Source organism: Anabrus simplex, chromosome 2 (assembly GCF_040414725.1).
Source record: "Anabrus simplex isolate iqAnaSimp1 chromosome 2, ASM4041472v1, whole genome shotgun sequence".
Classification (NCBI taxonomy): Eukaryota; Metazoa; Arthropoda; class Insecta; order Orthoptera; family Tettigoniidae; genus Anabrus; species Anabrus simplex.
The window spans coordinates 1,223,817,113-1,223,837,426 of NC_090266.1; the positions used below are offsets into that span (position 1 = coordinate 1,223,817,113).

The 20,314-nt window shown below is 40.2% G+C and overlaps 1 protein-coding gene across 2 annotated transcripts in view; it reads right to left on the bottom strand.

Annotated features, from left to right (window-relative positions):
• Positions 1 to 20,314, bottom strand: part of LOC136864820 (protein C-mannosyl-transferase DPY19L1) — a 573,453-nt gene that overhangs the window by 513,860 nt on the left and 39,279 nt on the right. For both annotated transcript variants that reach the window (XM_067142260.2, XM_067142261.2), the window contains exons 3-4: positions 4,152 to 4,289; positions 3,854 to 4,062 (exon numbers count right to left, since the gene is read on the bottom strand). In XM_067142260.2, coding sequence (XP_066998361.2) covers positions 3,854 to 4,062; positions 4,152 to 4,289 — 347 coding nt within the window. The remainder of the gene's footprint in view (positions 1 to 3,853; positions 4,063 to 4,151; positions 4,290 to 20,314) is intronic.

Sequence of the window (20,314 nt, forward strand, 5' to 3'; positions counted from 1 at the left end):
ATAGAGTCGAAAGCGGTAGAAAATTCCATAATGTTTGTATGTTAGACTTATTGTACTATAATTTGGTATAGGTGAAAGGTTCTTGTAACTTACTGTAAGCTTTTATTATCCAGATACATGTAAAGACATTACGAATGTTGTAGATATTTCCATGTACATTTTTCAATATTGGAAGAACATTCGGGTACCCATTCGACTAGCTGGTCAATCAATGTTTCGAGTGTGTTTCATTAGAGTGTTGTAAGAACTCTTCCAGAAGTCGATCATTCCAGATGGTTGATCGAATGGTATAAATATCGAGCTGTCAGTCAGTGAAGGCAGTTCTCAGTTCTTAGTTCTTGGTACTCAGGCAAGTGATGGACTGGGAGCGACTGTTGGGCTCCGAGGAGCAGTCTGAGGATTGGACTCAAGTGAGGCGGTGAATTCCACAGAGTATGTTATAGTGCGCGCGTCAGTGTTGTTGATATCTGTACTTCACAGAATCGACTTCAGGGTACTCCGCTATTAAGTGTTGTAAATAGTGTCATTTGCTACTGTGTATAACTGTGTGATGTGACGTACAGTGTAAATACAGTAATTTATACAAGGAAGTGAACGTGTTCTCGTGTGATATTTATTTACGTCAAACAAAATCGCAACGTAGAGCGATAAATTGGCGACCGTGACAGGACACTTCAAGACTTCAGCAGTGAAGATCGACCAAATGAGCTTGCTAGTGTTACGGAAAGTGCTGACATCCCGAGGTTTACCGACGGCTGGAAGAAAAGCGAACCTACAAGTGATGCTGCGCCAGGATTTGATAGATAACGGAGAGGACCCAGACAGTTTCGACTTCGAAGTCACCTCGGAGGAAGAAACCAACGACCGGCATGCACTACGTTAGCACAACTAACTGCGTTAATTCAGGCCCAGTCCGAAAAACTCAAGGGTATCGATGCCCAATACGAAAAACCCGGGCGGAAAATCGAGTCCCAGTCTGAAAAGCTCGGGTGGAAAATCGAGGCCCAGTCTCAAGGAATAAAGAACCAAATCAAGTCGGTGGACAACGAAGTACGAGCCGCGGTGGAGTCCGTAGTTCAAGGCCCAGCGGAAAGAGCGAATGCGCTGTGTGAAATTATGACAGCTCCGGAGACACGGGTAAATCCTGCAACCAGTGATGGCTGCTCCAGCGTCGTGGAGATGGCAACTCCATAGGACGACGGGGTCATTGTAGCGATGGTGGAGTCCGTAGTTCAAGGCCCAGCGGAAACGGCGAGTGCGCTGTGTAAAAGCACAGCAGCTCCGGAGACACGGGTGAAGCCTGCAGGCAGTGATGGCGGCTCCGGCGTCGTGAAGATGGCAACTCCACAGGACGACGGGATAATCGCAGCGATGGTGGAGTCCATAGTTCAAGGCCCAGCGGAAACAGCGAGTGCACTGTGTGAAAGCACGACAGCTCTGGAGACAAGGGTGAAGCCCGCAAGCACCAATGGCGGCCCCGACGTCGTGAAGATGACAACTCCACGGGACGACGGGATCCTTGTGGCGACGGCAACCAACAAACGAGGGTGCCAAGTAACCAGGACACTAGTCCGGGCACAAAATCATATGCTGGTAGGAACGTTGAATTCAGCACTCCGGAAAAAGAGGAGACTCAACAGGGCCAAGTCCACGACGTGCACCACACCGGCGGACTACGAAGGCGCGTGGGCCCTAGCAGAACACAAAGGCACGACCAAGGGGAAAGTCAGTGGAGTGTTGACTGCCTCGCAAGGACCTGCGGATCATTGCTACGGAGAACAGGGACACCATCAGCCAGACACAGCGGATCCCCCATGGGAAGGTGGTGGCCATCGATTGAACTACCTAGCTGCGATATGTGGACTGCAACAGTGCCAACGAGAAGACAGTGCGATTGAGGTGGCCTAAGTGTAACTGAATGGTGAGGACTAAGAGAGACGTAGAAATAGATATAAGGACACCTAGATATAATTTAAGACCTAGAATAAGGAATATAAAGGGTAGATATTGAAGGTTTTAGGGGGGATAATTGTCGTAGGTACAACATCGTAATTGGTGTAAAACCTTCAATTAGTATGGTTAATATATTTTAATTATAGTTTATTTAATGCTAAATTATCTTTTATTAAGTGTTAAACATGACTAGTACATGGTTTATCTGTAAATGTGTAGTATAAAATTGTATAACCTCAAATACGTATTGTTCTATAGAGTCGAAAGCGGTAGAAAATTCCATAATGTTTGTATGTTAGACTTATTGTACTATAATTTGGTATAGGTGAAAGGTTCTTGTAACTTACTGTAAGATTTTATTATCCAGATACATGTAGAGACATTACGAATGTTGTAGATATTTCCATGTACATTTTTCAATATTGAAAGAACATTCGAGTACCCATTTGACTAGCTGGTCGATCGATGTTTCGAGTGTGTTTCATTAGAGTGTTGTAAGAACTCTTCCAGAAGTCGATCATTCTAGTTGGTTGATCGAATGGTATAAATATCGAGCTGTCAGTCAGTGAAGGCAGTTCTCAGTTCTTAGTTCTTGGTATTCAGGCAAGTGATGGACTGGGAGCGACTGTTGGGCTCCGAGGAGCAGTCTGAGGATTGGACTCAAGTGAGGCGGTGAATTCCACAGAGTATGTTATAGTGCGTGCGTCAGTGTTGTTGATATCTGTACTTCACAGAATCGACTTCAGGGTACTCCGCTATTGAGTGTTGTATATAGTGTCATTTGCTACTGTGTGTAACTGTGTGATGTGACGTACAGTGTAAATGCAGTAATTTATACAAGGAAGTGAACGTGTTCTCGTGTGATATTTATTTACGTCAAATAAAATCACAATGCAGAGCGATACCCTGCCTATGCGAGTCCAATGGTGCAGGATATGTTAGATTAGGAAATGAAGTCTTAAAGGAAGTAGATAAATATTGTTACTTGGGTAGTAAAATAACTAATGATGGCAGAAGTAAGGAGGACATAAAATGCAGACTAACACAAGTAAGGAAGGCCTTTCATAAGAAAAGAAATTTGCTCACTTCGAACATTGATATAGGAATTAGAAAGAAATATTTGAAGACTTTTGTCTGGAGTGTGGCATTGTATGGAAGTGAAACATGGATGATAACGAGTTCAGAAAGAGAACAGAAGCTTTTGAAATGTGGTGTTACAGAAGAATGCTGAAGATGATGCGGGTAAATCAAATCACAAATAAAGAGATACTGAAATGAATTAGTGAAAGGAGAATGATTCGGTGAAATTTGACAAGAAAAGAGACAGAATGACAGAAACCCCATGGCGCAACAGCCTCCAAGAGCCAAGGTTTACCAAGCAACTGCTGCTCAGCCCGAAGGCCTGTAGATTAGGAGGTGGTGTGTGGTCAGCACGACAAATCCTCTCGGCTGTTATTCTTGGCTTTCTAGACCCGGGCCACCGTCTCACCGTCAGAGAGCTCCTCAATTTTAATCACGTACGCTGAGTGCACCTCGAACCAGCCCTCAGATCCAGGCAAAAATCCCTGACCTGGCCGGGAATCGAACCCGGGGCCTACACCGTGCAGCAGCAGACAGAATGATAGGGCACATATCAAGACACCTAGGTCTTGTTCAGTTTGTTTTTGAGGGAAGTGTAGGCAGTAAGAACGGCAGGGGTAGACCAAGGTATGAATATGACAGATTAGAATAGATGTAGGATATAGTAGTTAAATAGAAATGAAAAGGTTAGCACCGGATAGGGTGGCATGGAAGTTGCATCAACCCAGTCTATGGACTGATGACTCAAACAATAACACTTTTATGTAAGTAAAAAGAAAGGCCAAAATTATAAAAAAAAATGTAAGTGCAAAAGCCATACCTCAGTTCTAGTCCAAACAGGAAAATCAAACTCATAGTTAGGCCAGCACATGTCCACACTACATTCAGGTAAAAGTAGATGGGGTCTCCATAACCCACACAACTAGTAACATCATCATAAGAACGATTCACAATCCAGCATTCAACGGTCTTCAAGTCAAGTGCTTTCGAGATCCTCAATGACACACGGTATAAAGCAGCTATAATAACCTAGAAAAATGGCAAACAAATGTCAAAAATATTTGCACTAATTTAATTTCAAGGTATATAAAAGATTTTAAATATATACACAAATTTACCTCAGGAAATAGATTGAATCGCTGGAGAGAATTTATCACCGATGGATATTCAGTTTTCCTGTCATTGATGATCTCACTTAGACCATCCATATAGCTTGGAGCTTGCACAAGTCTCTTGTAATATGAGTAATACATGCCCTAAAATTAGAAAAAGAAGTGAGCAGGTCAGCAAGAATGTATTCAAGAAGTGAAACTATCAATTTATCTTCAAATCGGTGTCCAGTTTCTCTAATATATGTTCTTGAGCAATTGAATGAAACATAGCTGGGCGTAGTGGGGAAATGGTGCTGTGCTCGGCCCGGTGAATGTAACAGAACGGCGTGGCATGTAACAGTGAGGACGTCAGACCTCGTACAGGCTGTATTAGTAACAGTTGACCAGAGGATGGTACATTTGATCACGGCCAGATTATTGGTGCCGGACGTATGAGCCACTCCATATCTGAAGTCGTGCAGGCTTTGCAAGGGCCAATGTTTCATGACTGTACCACGAGCACGTGGATTTGGGCAAAACCATTACTGCGAGGGTCAACCGTCATGGTGTACGACTCACTGATGACAGGGGTAGCCGTCGGCTAGCTCGAATCATACGAGCGGATAGATGGGCGATAGCGCAGCAGATCACTCGTCAATTCAATGCTGGACAACAGCGTTGCGCAAGTAGCCATACATCCAGAACCATCTCCTCGCAACGGGGTACACATATACAATATTAAATAGAAGGAATGATCCACCTTTCAATACTCTGTTGTTAAGTTGAACCAAACAGAAGTTACAACCTGTTCATTTGGGACCAGTTTCAACACATTTGAAGTGTCATCATCAGCCAATGAGCAAAGCAGTGCAAAAATTAAGTCATACAGGTCTATAAACAACTAACACAATTATCACAGGCAAAAATTCAACACTATTTCGTGCCGAAGCAATTCCTGTAGATGTTCATAACACAATGATCACAGTCCAAAGAGTAAAAAGAGCACTACTATTTCGTGCCGAAACAAATGCAGTTGAAGTTCATAAGCAGGTCTAGTACAATCCTGTTATGCCGCATTCACATATGAAGATGTAAGAAGATGTTGTATTTGAGATCGATAACGAGTTAAAGGACTTGTTCTAATATGCAAACTTGAAGGATAACTTGTTATGAAATTGAACTTGTGATATGCAGTTATGTATAGTTGTTGCTAGGCAGGTCTTGTAGGCATTTGTTTCTCCGGCCGAAGAGTAACAGATGATGTAATTTAAGTCTTAGGAAAACAATGTAGGACTTAATTTCGACAATTCGAAGCGGATATATAAATTTTAAAAATAATATATATTGTACCTGTCCAAGGCTTCAATACATAAACAAGTTACTGTGGTTCATGAAATATGATATTAGAATGGAGCACCTCCAATGAGCTTCGAACTCAGCCCGGTTATCGAAGTCTCACCATCCCCTGCTAGAATGATTCGCTGAGTCGGTATAGCATTCGGGTCTGACTGGAGCGTCCGATGGGGCGATAATTTCTAATAATCTCTATAGTAGGGGAATATTAATTATGAGAGGAACACTAGTACATTACTAATGAGAAGAGAAACAATACCTTGTATAACAATTTTACTATACTACTGAAACACATTTTATTAACATGGATATGCCATACAACGCACTTTACAAATATTAATTAGATTTATTTTGACGTTGTGAATGTTCGCTAGTCTCTCTCTATACACCTCATTCGACGTTAAATTATTTCAAATTCAAAGAAGCCTTTCATCCTGAATCATTTACACTATTTCAAACTTAGAGAGGCGTTTCCTCTCGAATCATTTACACTTATCACTTTGCGCACACGCTTAATTAGTATGGACACACCCTGCTGTAATTCTGTTTACCTGTTGAGAATCAATACATTCAAATTATATCAAGTTACGATATCCTATGAACTGAAGTGGACGTATGAATACGTTTTTGAACCTTTGAAAGTTATATCACAACACTTCCCTAAATTAGTCATTGCTGAATATGCAATATAATACACACGCCCGTTTCATTAAGATTTTTATCAATACACATAACACGACATTATTTACACAACGTTGGTACCTGCGGACAAAAATAAAGCAACTCTAATACCCTAACATCATAGACAGAGTATCATAGCACTTCCTGCAAGAGATGGGTAAGAACAAATACATTTCAAACACACACGATGAGCCACAGATGGTACAAATCACCTGTTGCTGGTGGCAGTAAGTAAAAGCTTTCACTGTCTCCTGGAATGAACTCAGGATCTTCTGAGATGGGGTATATTTAACCTGGAATTCCCTGCACGCTGTAAATAATTAAGGAAAGAAATTGGAGGGACACTTCCTTTAATGCACATTGGAATCTATGCGACGTTGGTAATATTTAAATTGGAGCGCGTAATCGCTGTGCCGAGAGGAATGATCCAACTACTTGTATTGTTTTCCCTTTCAATGGAGCAGACACTATACTGCGTCCCTTTGACGGGCTCGTAAATCTCCCAGCTGTGAGTCGCCCACAACCCACTTCCAAATAGCGGCCACTGGGTCCTCTCATACAATTGCTTCACGGCAAATAATCTCACTTCTTTCTTTTCTGGCCACAATGGCAGCACATTAAATATTGGCTCTAAATCCGGCCGTAATAGTCATCTTCGTAGCACAGTATCCACTTCGCGCATATTAATAACAGACTCTAGGGGAAACTTTACATTTCTACTTCACAATATACATCAGGGCTACAGCCTGCCTAGTTGTCTTGTTCTTCCTCTCGCTACCTCGAATACAATGCTATTTAATGATGAACCCCTGCCACATGGGTCCGAATTACACCACACACTCACAAGCTAAATAATTCGACGATACCCCCAATGTCATGTCTCCATCCGTTGTTTCAGCAGCCTTAATTACTAGTTAGGAGGACTCCCTGTCAGGTGTGAAGTACAAATAAAAAACAAAGTCAATTACTGAGAGATCTTTGATGACTCATATTTGCTATGGAGAAGATGATAACTGGAGTCATTTTTACAGAATATTTAAGCCCTCTTTACTCGACAGCGCTTCACACTTAATTAATCTAAGGTCCTTAGAACTACGTCATGCATTACCAAAACCCTTATAAAAACGGAAGTAAAATGTGGTTATTCCAAACCATGATGAAGGCATTCCATTTAAAGAAAACAAAATAAAATTATTTTTATCCCCCTGAAATAGCATATAGGCAATCTACGTTACAACTACATGCAAATTTACTCTATATTTACAATAGGAAATGACCTTCAAAGCTACAAATGATTGGAAATGTACTCATCCTTCGGTAAAAACCATGAACACAGCATTACAGGAGGGCACACCCATGTGTTTATTCGGACTGCATGATACCTTCAGCGATGTGAAATCCTTTGGTGACCAACTGGCAAGTCACGAACATGACGGCTTGATCTCGTGCGAAGTTCCAGACGATCTCTGCTACACCAGGTGAAATTCCAGCAGGCCGCTAGATGTCCCGTTCACTCCGACGTTCTTGTAGACTCCTTATGTAAATGAGGGGAAGTTATCTCATGTGAATGCATTAGTTTATATTACACATCACAGATTAAACGTATGGCTGGATCTGCTTAATGACACAAGCATCCCAACCTAACATCGGTTGTGTCCCTGAAGCCCGACATTTTTCCCCTCTCATCCAACTATCCTTTTAATTGACAGCTACTCTAAGCCCGCTGTCACACAGAGCATCGAATGATAAAGAGCGACCAACTGGCATCGAGTACTAACGACTAAATTCATTTACCTTGTCACACTGCTCATCGATCGAGAGGGATTGACTGCCCGGAAACAGCTGATACTCCCGCCCAGTACCGTACAGGCTACAGACGTATTCATATTCATGAGAGAAAAAGAATGTGTTGTGAAAGCGATAATTCGGGTGGAAATATGTTTCTAACCTATGAATATATTAGGAGAAAGGAAAGAACCAGACGATCGCAGTGGACAAGGTAAAGATCCATGGAGAATTCCACCAAAGTGTGCCTTCGTTGTGGAATGACGAAGAAAAATTCAGGAACTAGTACCGAATGCCCATCAATAATTACGGTAGAAGGAATTAGAGGAAAAAATGAAGTCACTAATAAACACCAGGCAAACAAATTACAGGAAAAGTATAAGTTCTGAGGAAAGGCTGACACTATCAAATTCAATATTCTCAACGATTTTTTTAAGGTTTAAAGTCAGAAGTGATGTTCACCTCCAAAACAACTACTGTATATCCGTGGCAAAATATATCAAATAAAAGATTAGTGGCAGGTACATTTCTTTGCATTCTATAGGATTCTAATAAAGTATTGACAAAAAGGACTGAAAACTGTTATGCACATCAATTTGAATTCATAATTTGAAGGTGCTACAATCAACAGTGGAAATATATTTATTTAGGCCTACAGGTTTCTGGTCATTGGTGACTCATACAGATTTAGGATTGCTCACAATACATCAGTGGATTTGTTCCTAATATATGTGATGCCATTCATAGAGCACTACAGCCAGAATTATTGACAGGGTGAAAATTCCAACAAAAGCCTCATAACAGTGGCTCATTGTACTTCAAATATAAGACTAATACCATTAATGCTTATTTGCTTTAATGATGCTGGATCTTGGGGCATAATTACTGTCTTTTCAAATGATATTTTGAGATGTTTATTAGATGGAGGTTAAGTTTTTTTTTTTCATACCACTTGGTGAGATCCCACCTACCAAAATAATAGACATTTCAAGAAATGCTTCCAGTCAAAATTTACATTACCTAATGTAGAAATAGTGTGTCAAGTTTCATTACAATCCTGTAAATAATTATGAAAGAAAGAAAAGTGCACATATCCTCTGAATATTGTGAAAATGAAAAAAGCAATGGAGTTCCTCACACTGTTTCTCTCCGTCATGATCCTCTGCAAATCTCTTGTTGCCTCTCCTCTTCTTTGTTATTGTGCCATGTTCAGAATAGTATCATACTGCTTTCATGACAAGGATGTTGCTGAATTTCTGTAGGCCCTACTGTGTTTTGTACAAAGAATCCAGGTCCATATCCAAACTTTGCAAGAATGACAACCCTGTCTTAACTTATATCATTGAAGACTACAGCAGCTTCAAAAGCAGCTAATTTTACCAAATTGCTGTGAAGAAAGGTTGTCTATGGATATCTCTTCCAAAGTAAATTCTCTTTAGGGTTCTGTGTATTCAAATATGTGTACATTTCTTGAGGAGTTCAGGTGAGGCTAGTGCTCTGCACACTAGCTTAATAACTATAGGAAAAGCTTCTGGAATATTGTTCTAATAAGTAAGTTGGCAGTGTAATAGACTGATACTTGTCACAACTACATGTAAATTACACACAAGGTCTTGTTTATTACCTTCATCACTAAGCATAAAGTACTGTCTCCCCAAACTTTGCACTGGCAAGCTGATCTAAATGCTCACTTGGCAATAATAAACCAATTAATATAAATCCTGCACTTCCATCCAAGTTGCTGGTAAACTCCTTGGTAAAGAGTAACAACATTTTCTGCAAAGGTCTGGTAGGACTCTCTTTCTTACCTCAATGTTGATTTTGCCTTTCTGTGTATTGTTCATGTGTAACTTCTTTACTGATATGAACACTACCAAGCCTATCTATCCATCCTGAAATACTTTCCTTATGAATCAGTTCAAGGAAAATGAAAACTTTGTCTTCAATTTCACCGAAAATGAGAACCAAACACTGCAAGCAATAATAGGTGCTAATAACAAGCACCTTGCCTTCTATTTTTAGAAGTGAAGAGTACCGGTATGCCTTTCTAACAACTAAATACTATTGCCGTCTACAGTAAAATGTTATTTAGGCCTGTTGCTCAGGTGGTAAATTATTTAATTTTGCTATATCTTACATTGCCTGTCAAAACTGTTTGTAAATACTGATTATATAAATTAATGTTTGACAGAGTAGGGTGTATGGGTCTTGTAAGATCTTGGATTGACTTACAGGGTAATTAATCTACTCAACCTTTTATTACAAGCATGTAACTGTCATATGAATGTATTTTTTATAAATATGTACATGTTCTGCCATCATACCCCCTTAATACCACATCACACAAAATGCAGTTTTTTATTTTGTAGATTAAAATCTTCAAAACATTGATAGAAACACCTGTCAAAATAGTTACAAATGAATTTCTCACCTTTGTTTTTCATTGTTTACATGGATCTACAGCACAAGAAATAAAATAACCGGTCTACCTTGATGCTCTCTGTAGGCCTATATGTTATTAATAAATTATAAGTACGGTAACAGACATGAAAGTAGTGATTGCTGGTGCAAACAGGTACCAATGGCAGGAGAGTACTTGGAATGAGGAGATAAAGGCTACCTAAGTTACAAAGGTATAATGTGGCAGGGAGGGATTCTATCAGGTATAACTGTAGTAAGAATTTTGTCCTATGCGAATGACTTGGTCTATTGAAACTGTGCAATCTAATATCTTGCAACTTCAAAAAGGATGCAATGAATATGACATGAAAATGAGTCGTTTCAAGACTAAAGTGATAGCAGTAGGGAAGACACCTAAAAGAGAACTGAATGTCAGGTTGAGAATACAAAACTGGAACACGTAGATAATTTCAAATAGGTATTTAGGATGTGTATTCTCCCAGGATGGCAGTATAGTATGCAACATTGAATATAAATGCAGTAAACGCAATGCAATGAGCTTGCATATGCGATCAACAGTATTCTGTAAGAAGGCAGTCACCTCCTGGACAAAACTACTCATGTCTTTACACTGCTCTGGTTTCAGACCACCTGTGCTGTACAAACCTAGTGCAATGAGCTTGCAGTTGCGATCAACAGTATTCTGTAAGAAGGCAGTCACCTCCTGGACAAAACTACTCATGTCTTTACACTGCTCTGGTTTCAGACCACCTGTGCTGTATAAACCTAGTGCAATGAGTTTGCAGTTGCGATCAACAGTATACCGTAAGGAGGAAGTCAGCTCTTGGACAGAACTACCAATATGCCGGTCTGGTTTCAAACCACCTGTGCTGTACAACTGCTTACTACATACACACAGAAAGGACCTACTACATGTATTTCAAAATACTCCTTTCCTTGTAAACCATACAGAACATGTTCTACCACATAAAATATACAAATTAAGATGTTGTAATAATGCTAATAATTAATAAAAATTGGAGTTAAGGTTACTTTCCCATCAGGTGCTAATACACATAACTCAATGAGGATTCCAATAAATATTGATAGATAAGTATAACGAAAACTGATTTAATTCAAAAAGTAGAACATTTCTCAAGAACATATTTTTTTAAAGATTCTTTCTTGGTCTAACACTGTATACAACAGTTCCTGAATTTTAACTTTGAAAACCCTTCGACCTAGTTCACTCATTATTTCCATGTCATCATGAAGACACTAAAAATAACATTGATTATATTTTCTTTTCACTTCAGTATCTTTTCTAAATATTTACTTAACACGTCACTGTCACTTTCACATTTCTGTTTCTTTTATTTTTAACTGCTGGCAGAGCTGTTTGTAGAAGCAGAAGCCACTGGACTGGAAGTTGAAGTCCCTTCAGTAATTTCTGAACTGCAGGAGTTAGACCCCTCCAACACAAATTATTTCTGCTTCCTCCTCTATTTCAGCTTGGTAAAAATGCTCTCATACACCAGGTGCCACTTCCATAGATGTGTTTGTTATGGAACTGAAAAAAAAATGAACAACATATTAATGCAATTCTTCTAAATTGGAGCTACATTTTAGTCTGGACACAAGCCTTCTGTTTAAGAAATCGTTACTTTCAATACTGCCGTAATTATTTTAGTAAGATGATTGTTAGGTTAGATTATATTACTTCCAGTTACATCTGATAAATTAATGAACAGATGGGTGGAACTTATGGCCTACAGACTGAATCTTCCCCTCACTCTTTCACAACTAGAACACTGGTCTGTAGTGTAGGCCTACTTTTAAAAGTAAATATTACAGAATTGTACCTTCTTCCAGCAATGAAGAGTTCCAGAAAGTTGAGGGCATTGAAGTAGACCCAATTTATGTTTTCTGTACAGCAGAACCTGGGAGGAGAGGGAGGATGTTATCTCTCCAAGTTCGATATCCAGCCCTCAGAATTTGCTATGTTTTGGCACAACTTTTTCCTGAAACAATTAATCAGAATATTGTGACAAAGAAAATATACATGTAGTAGGCCTACTTATGGCATAGGCCTACACTTATTTGTCATTAAAGCGAACAATGGTATTCATTTCATTACGTACGAGATGGAGGTTAGGAAAGCACTGCTTATATTTTCCAATTAATTCTGCAATTAAGTTACAAGAATGATAATTACTACTTCCCCCAGTGTAACTTTTTTTACCAATCTATTCCGTATAATATATTTTATCAATAATTAATCTAAGATAACACTATTCATAAGATAATCGTAATAAATCTAATAATTACTTACCAGTTTTTGTCCCAATTCTCGACGCTATAGAATGCCATACAAAGTTCACGGTCTCCCTATTACTATATCCAGGGAGTCTAGGATTATACACCACTTTGTTTTCATACACAAAGCAAATTAATGTTTCGATTTCATCAACAGATCACTATGTTGCGTCCACCATTATCGAACGACTGCGACTGAAAAACGGACACGTTTGTTTTCACAAATTAGTCGATCTTCATCGCTCGTAGTTGATCGCTGACGATCGATGCTGTGTGACTGATGCCACTGCCCTCTGTAGGTTTGTTTACTTAGTCGGTTGATCGCAGTAGTTCGATCGAGCCTGTGTGACAGCCCCCTAAGTCCTGAAGCTCCACTGGGTCACTTAGAAACATCACTGGTTAGGCCACTAATGTGTTAGCACTCTCATATTACACAACAATAATTCAGGCATACTCTACTGCACTTAGTCACACGTAAGTCGAGCTCTCTACTGCATTATGGATCGATCTAACAAGGCACTTCCCTGAATCATGCCGACAATGACCCGTTCATTTCCTTTCCTTATATTTCACATTCATATCGAGTACACTCGCTCCACGCACTTCGTTAAATACGTGCCTATTTATGTTAATTGGGCCGTATCAGTTTAGACATATATGAGGCCCGATGCAAGACCTCTTCGACACACGGACAGCGATCATCACGGTTTCATACCGTTCCTACTATATTTGTTAGCGGCACACTGTATGCGCAAACAACTTACTCAGATTGTGGTTATTTCCACATACATTCACAGACTTTAATAAATCACTGCATTACACTGCTCACATTACAGAATGATTTCTTCATAAAAGACTCGCACACAAATCACGACGAACTGGTAAAGAACTGGCATTGAACTGAAAATGAACTGGTGGTGTCCGTTCCTCAGCCCCTTACTATATAGGCGAGATGCCGTGGTACTAGCAGTGGGGGTAAAACACACCCCCTTCTCAAAATGTGCTCCGTAATACGCAACATAGAGTGACGAACAGGATATCAAATTGTAGCTCCTGTATTCCTATTTTCACTGAGTGAATAATATTAAAATAGATTTGTAGATTCTCAAGCAATCTTAAAAGCGTCCTTTTGTCTCTGTCGGTGAATGATGACGAGCGCCAGGGGAATCCTTGAGCTGGCTGCCGCGGTTGGGACCCAACATCTGCTAACCATTAAGACGGGCCCTTGTTACGGCGTAGCTACCGTTCTTTCAATTATGTAGAACACTTCTCGGTCTCATAATTATGTGTAAAATTCCCTGATTCAAATGAATGTTTGCACGTGACTCTCCGTAGAGTATTTTGCGATTTATAAAAATTATCAGGGGAAAAACAATTGAACTTGATGAGTTGGCAGTGGTGAATGAATGAGGGAAAGAGGGTATAATGTTAGTTATCACGTTGGATGTACTCCCTGAGCTCCGCTAGTGACCTAGATTCTCTGTCACGTGATAACGCGTCTCTTTCCGTCTCGGTCGAGGTTGGAGTGAGAAAACTTCCAGTACCAGCACTCCTGCAATGCCTCGCTGCTAATTACCGACAACTAGAGTTGGTTTTACATGTAATAAATATCATTTTTGGTCCGTATTGATGATATTTGATTGGAATAATAAAAGTAAGTTATTTGTTAAATAGACCACCTAATCAATACAAAGTCTAGTCTTGGATGATTTACATAGATCTGTTAACTAATAACTAATCGTCAAATGGTAAGTGAACACGATTCTACTTCAATAATTTTAAAACACCTTTTCACACAATTAACTCTAAGTTTGTTCCCTTTTACAGATTCCACTGTTATATGCCTTTTCGACTAGAATATCAACAAACTCACAATTTTGCAACATTTGAGCATTGCTTCAAATTGAGATGGTCCATAGAGATCCAATTTAAAACTGTTCTTCAACTTCTATTCTACAACTTCATATATTCAATGTGTTCTACAACTTCACCATTTGCCTCTGACTTTCATCTTTTATCTTCCTGATTATGATTATTTTCGGATCTCTCGACCAACCTTCGACTTTTATTCTCTCTTCTTTATTTTGAATATATATGAGTTTTCGCCATCGTCTAATTGTAACCACCGGACAGTCAACTTTATTTTTACAGCAATCTTACTACTTGCTGGATAACAGTCTGATGTTTTATCCATTGTACTTATTATAGCAGCCTTCTAATGTTAATTTTGTTAATACTTCCACCATTGTAACTCATCACATTGTATATTTTTAAAACCATCATTGTTATTTTTAATGTTATTTTACTTCAAATCTCTTCAAGATTTTTAAAATTCATTTTATTATTACATGTTAATTAGATGCTTATTTTCAATCTAAGGTTAAGACAATGGCTGATGATGCCTTCATACAAGGCAAAACATGTACCACTATTAGTTAACAGATCTATGTAAATCATCCAAGACTAGACTTTGTATTGATTAGGTGGTCTATTTAACAAATAACTTACTGTTATTGTTCCAAACCAGAGTTGGGTTGCGCGAGCCGGCATACTGCAAATCGCATCCCGGAGCGGGTGGATAAATCCTAACTTGGACAGTTTTTACCACAGAATGACGCCGAAAATGGCATACGGTATTTCATCTCCTGGATATCATAACATACTATAGGTGACGTTGTGAACGGTCACAATATATGCAATTTCTTTTAAATTTTCCTCCTATTTTTTATATATTTTTATCTGCTTTTATTCTTTTTAACAATTTAAATTATTTTTAATTATATATCCGCTTCGAATCGTCAAAATTAAGTCCTACATTGTTTTCCTAAAACTTCAATTACGTCACCTTTTACTCTTCGGCCGGAGAAACAAATGCCTACAAGACCTGCCTAGCAACAACTATACATAACTGCATATCACAAGTTCAATTTCATAACAAGTTATCCTTCAAGTTTGCATATTAAAACAAGTCCTTTAACTCGTTATCGATCTCAAATACAACATCTTCTTACATCTTCATATGTGAATGCGGCATAACAGGATTGTACTAGACCTGCTTATGAACTTCAACTGCATTTGTTTCGGCACGAAATAGTAGTGCCCTTTTTACTCTTTTGACTGTGATCATTGTGTTATGAACATCTACAGGAATTGCTTCGGCACGAAATAGTGTTGAATTTTTGCCTGTGATCATTGTGTTAGTTGTTTATAGACCTGTATGACTTAATTTTTGCACTGCTTTACTCATTGGCTGATGATGACACTTCAAATGTGTTGAAACTGGTCCCAAATGAACAGGTTGTAACTTCTATTTGGTTCAACGTAACAACGGAGTATTGAAAGGTGGATCCTTCCTTCTATTTAATATTGTATATTGCTCTATTCAATACGGAACAATAATGAAATTTTTAACTTTAAATGGGGTACACAAGCAAGCATCCCATGAAGATACCTCTGCTCAACACCTGTAATAAGCCACGAAGTCTGAGATGGGCAAGCCAACACCGCCAATGGACGTTCGAAGCATGGCAAAACGTCACCTGCTACACGCTGATGGCCGGGTATGAGGGTGTCGTTAACCACAGGAGGCAATGGATCTCTCTTGCCAGCAGGGTACAGTTCAGGCTAGTGGCAATGGGGGTGGTACACTCATATGGGAACCGTTCATATGGGATGCAATGGGACACCAGGATACATATGGCAACAACTTGCTGGCCGATCATGTTCACCCCTCGGTTCGCCTTCAGCACCATGCAGGTGATCTGCACCTACAGCAAGACAATGCTCCAGTCCACTCCTCCCAAACTGTGGCTGACTGGTTCGATGAGCACTCCACGGATGTGAAGATGCTTGCCCCTGAGCAGCCCCGATCTCGATCCCACTGAGCACATTTTGGATGCTGTCAAGAGGGATGTGCATGGCCTGAACCCTGTTCTGACCAACCCTCGTGGATTACGGAAGGATGTAAAGCGATCATGGATCATTATGGCTTCCCATCCAGAGTCTTGTGGAGTCATGCCACACCGCATTGCCACCAGCAACAAAGCTAACACTACTAGCCAGGTACCTCCAATTCAATTGCTCACGAGTGTAACATAGCAGGTTAACAATTATAATTTTACCCAACTTAATATAAACTAGCAAAATACATCACCATAAATACCTACATATATGAATAGCACCAATATTCAGTTTACTATGGAGACAAAAAGCGAAGGAAAACTCTCTTTCCTTGATGATTTGGTAATGAAGACGGACGATTTAACCTTGGGGCACACAGTGTACCGCAAGCTGACCCGTACAGAGCGCTATCTGCAGAAGACGTCCAACCACCATCCACGACAGAAATAAGAAGTGATAAAAACTCTAGTTGATCATGCAAGACGAAGTTGTCAACCACAGAACTTAAACAAGGAGCTCAGCCACCTCAATTTGGCCCTGCACGCTATCATATACAACCATAAAGATATACAGTGAGCACTCAATCTCCAACAATCAGGGAAAAAAAGACGAGCGGCTGGCAGCTAAAGCCTTTCTGCTGTACATATGGAAGATAACTGATATAACAGGGAGGCTACTGGAGTCCAATGGAGTAAAAACCATATATAAGCCAAGGAAGAAAATCCACGAGTTGCTAAGGCTTGCTAAAGACAAGCGCCATCTTCTTTCTACAGCAGGTGTCTGTCTACAAGATCCCGTGCAGCTGCGGCCAGGTGTAGTTAGGCACTATGAAACACAGCATTGCCACCCGAATGAACCAGCACAACCGGCACAGACGACTGGGACAAGAGGTCATCAGTCGCTGAACACTCTTTGCTATCAAGCCATGACATAAACCGAAGTACAGTCAACTAATGTGTCTTACCACACCCAGCTACAAGAGAAAGCCATCAAAATCCTTCAACCATAAGGAGGAATGTTACTGGGTCCAGAAAGCCAGGTTTCCAGTCTTGAAAACCTTAAATCCTGGAGGACATGGTGGCCGCGACAAGTCACAAAAAGCAACGGATGATCAGTTGCCTCTCTCTCCGCAAAGGCAGAGTGACCAATGTCAGGCTCCACACTACTTCAATCATTGGTCAAAAACAACCAGACAGCGATCGCTCCCACCATGGCGGACCACAGCCTGCACTATATACTGAGGAGGAACTGTGACACCACTCCATTCAAATGAGAGCTTCATAGCCATCGAAGTTATTCCAAACCTCTGAAGATACCTTTCTGAAAGAATGTTTCTTGAGGGCCCAACTTTTCAATACATTATATGTTTTTTTTTTTTATTAGTAATGATGTAACATTAATTATGTTAATATTGACTTAACGATGATATTTATAACCTTTGAAGATGCCGAACACAGACTTCTGTGAAACGTCGGGATGACCACATGCTCCTAGAAAATGGCCGGCAAGCCCTGAAAATACAGACTTGGTTCATAATGGCAGCCGTGGAAGCCTCAAATGCTATACGTTCTTTGATTTATTGTATTATCTACAAGAAGACTTTTCCTCTCTTAGTAAAGCACATGTTCATCAATATATGCTTTCTGTTTATTAAAGTGAAAAAAGAAGCTTGTCGTTTTAGGTGACTGTTGATGTCCTGATCATAGCCACAGGGCCTCCAGTTTTACATGGAATCCAAACCACAGGAACGTGACTTTTCAATGGACAGGATTTCAAGCCAGTGAAATAGCTTCCTGTTTCTGACAACTTATCGCGTTATGTGCTACAAGATCCATTACTGTTCTAAAGCCTCATTGTTGCTTTTATTTCTAGAGGTTTAATACAGCACTAACACAGACAGGCTATCAGCAATGGAGGGAGAAGGAAGGGCTAGGTTTGGGAGGAAATAGCCATGGTCTTAAAGCGCAGCCTGGTGTAAAAATGGAAACCCACGGAAAATCATCCTTAGAGCTGCTGATGTATCGTTCAAACCTCCATCTACTGAATACAAGCTTAAAGCTATACAGCTCCAAACTGCACGACCAACTTGCTCGCTAACATCAGAGTTGAGTGTTGTGATTTTTCATTTTTTTAAATGCCAAATATGAACATTTTTATCTACAGCATTCCCTTTTGTTACAAATACAGCAATTAGAATGTTACCTTGTCTATATTTACAAGGCAATTTCAAATTTATCTGCTCTGGTCACTGTCCATGTTTCAGTCATAGGACTGTTCGATAAACTGTCAGCTTCAATCTTCTACCAAGGCTGCTTTGGAAGTGAACCACAAGTGAATGTTGAATTGTATATCTGCAAGTGATGTCCATACGACTGCCCTTCAGCGTGGTTCTGGAACGTGTAACGAGAAAGGCTGAGGTCAGTAATCCAGAATCTAGCCTCTGCTGACGATGTTGGTATATTTTTATGATTGAAAGATCTCGAGGAAGGACTGGACGGATTAGGAAAGGAGGGAGGAGAAATGGGACTTAAAGAGTGAATAAAGCCAAAACTCAGAACTTGTTCCCATTTAGGAGGACTATAATTGAAAATCCACAGCCTGTTTCAAGTCATGCGACCGGGTCAGGAATGGAATTAATGAAGGCCCATCTAGCAGCGAGGATAGGAAATGTGCCGGCTGCTGAAGCCTGTCACACTCCTCTGGGGCAATGATTAATGAATGACAGATGGAATGACATGATAGTGGAGAGTGTGGCTGGAATGAAAGATGACAGGGAAAACTGGAGTACCTGGAGAAAAACCTGTCCCACCTCTGCTTTGTCCAGCACAAATATCACATGGAGTGACCAGGATTTGAACCACGGAACCCAGCGATGAGAGGCCAATGCGCTGCCACCTGAGCCACGGAGGCTCCAGGAGGACCATAATTATGAAGATAAACTCATAAAGTTAAATGGGATCAACTACAGGAGGTATTAAAACTTCAAATACTTAGGAGTGCTGGTGACAAATGAGGCGTATAGTTTCAAACACGACCAAGTCCATCTTTTGCACGTTCTGATGTTTTGACTTCCATGGATTCCTCTTTACAAGATGAATACAACGAGAACGAAGGTGGGTTTCAGATCCGGCCAGATCACATGTAAAATTACAGCAGAAAATTACGTTTCATGCCAAAGTCGACCAAGTCCCTGCTAACGCGCTCGAGCCAATAACCCTGCGCTATCCAGTCACGTGATGACTTCGGTAAAATGGTTGACTGAAGTTTGTTCGAGTCACATATGGTGGTTTTGTTTGCATGTATTTTTTTAAACATTTTATAAATAATATATATATTGTACCGGTAACGGCGGTACAAAACTAAGTCCCTGTAATAGAAATCTTTAAAAAAAACTTACGCGTTACGCTCCGGGCTGGCTGTGAAAGACTGACTGGACGGCGAGCAACAGCTGTGTGCGTGTGACGTAGAGAGCGGGTGACGTCACAGCATGCCTCACCACAACAGAGCCTAGACTGATGTGGAATGTTCTTCGAGTTTCTATGGCTAATATCTTTCCCCACAATAATAATTAGTCAAATTTAACAATATCATCATGTAACCCGATCCCTTATCTACGTTCCTGCCGAGTTTCACGTAAATCTGACATGAGGCAATGAAGTTATGGAACGAGATGTGAAGGCCCGGATCAGAGATAAATACAGTACTGCTTCGCTCAGCAGAGCAGTGTGTGGCCAGAGTGTGTATGTGCACGCTAG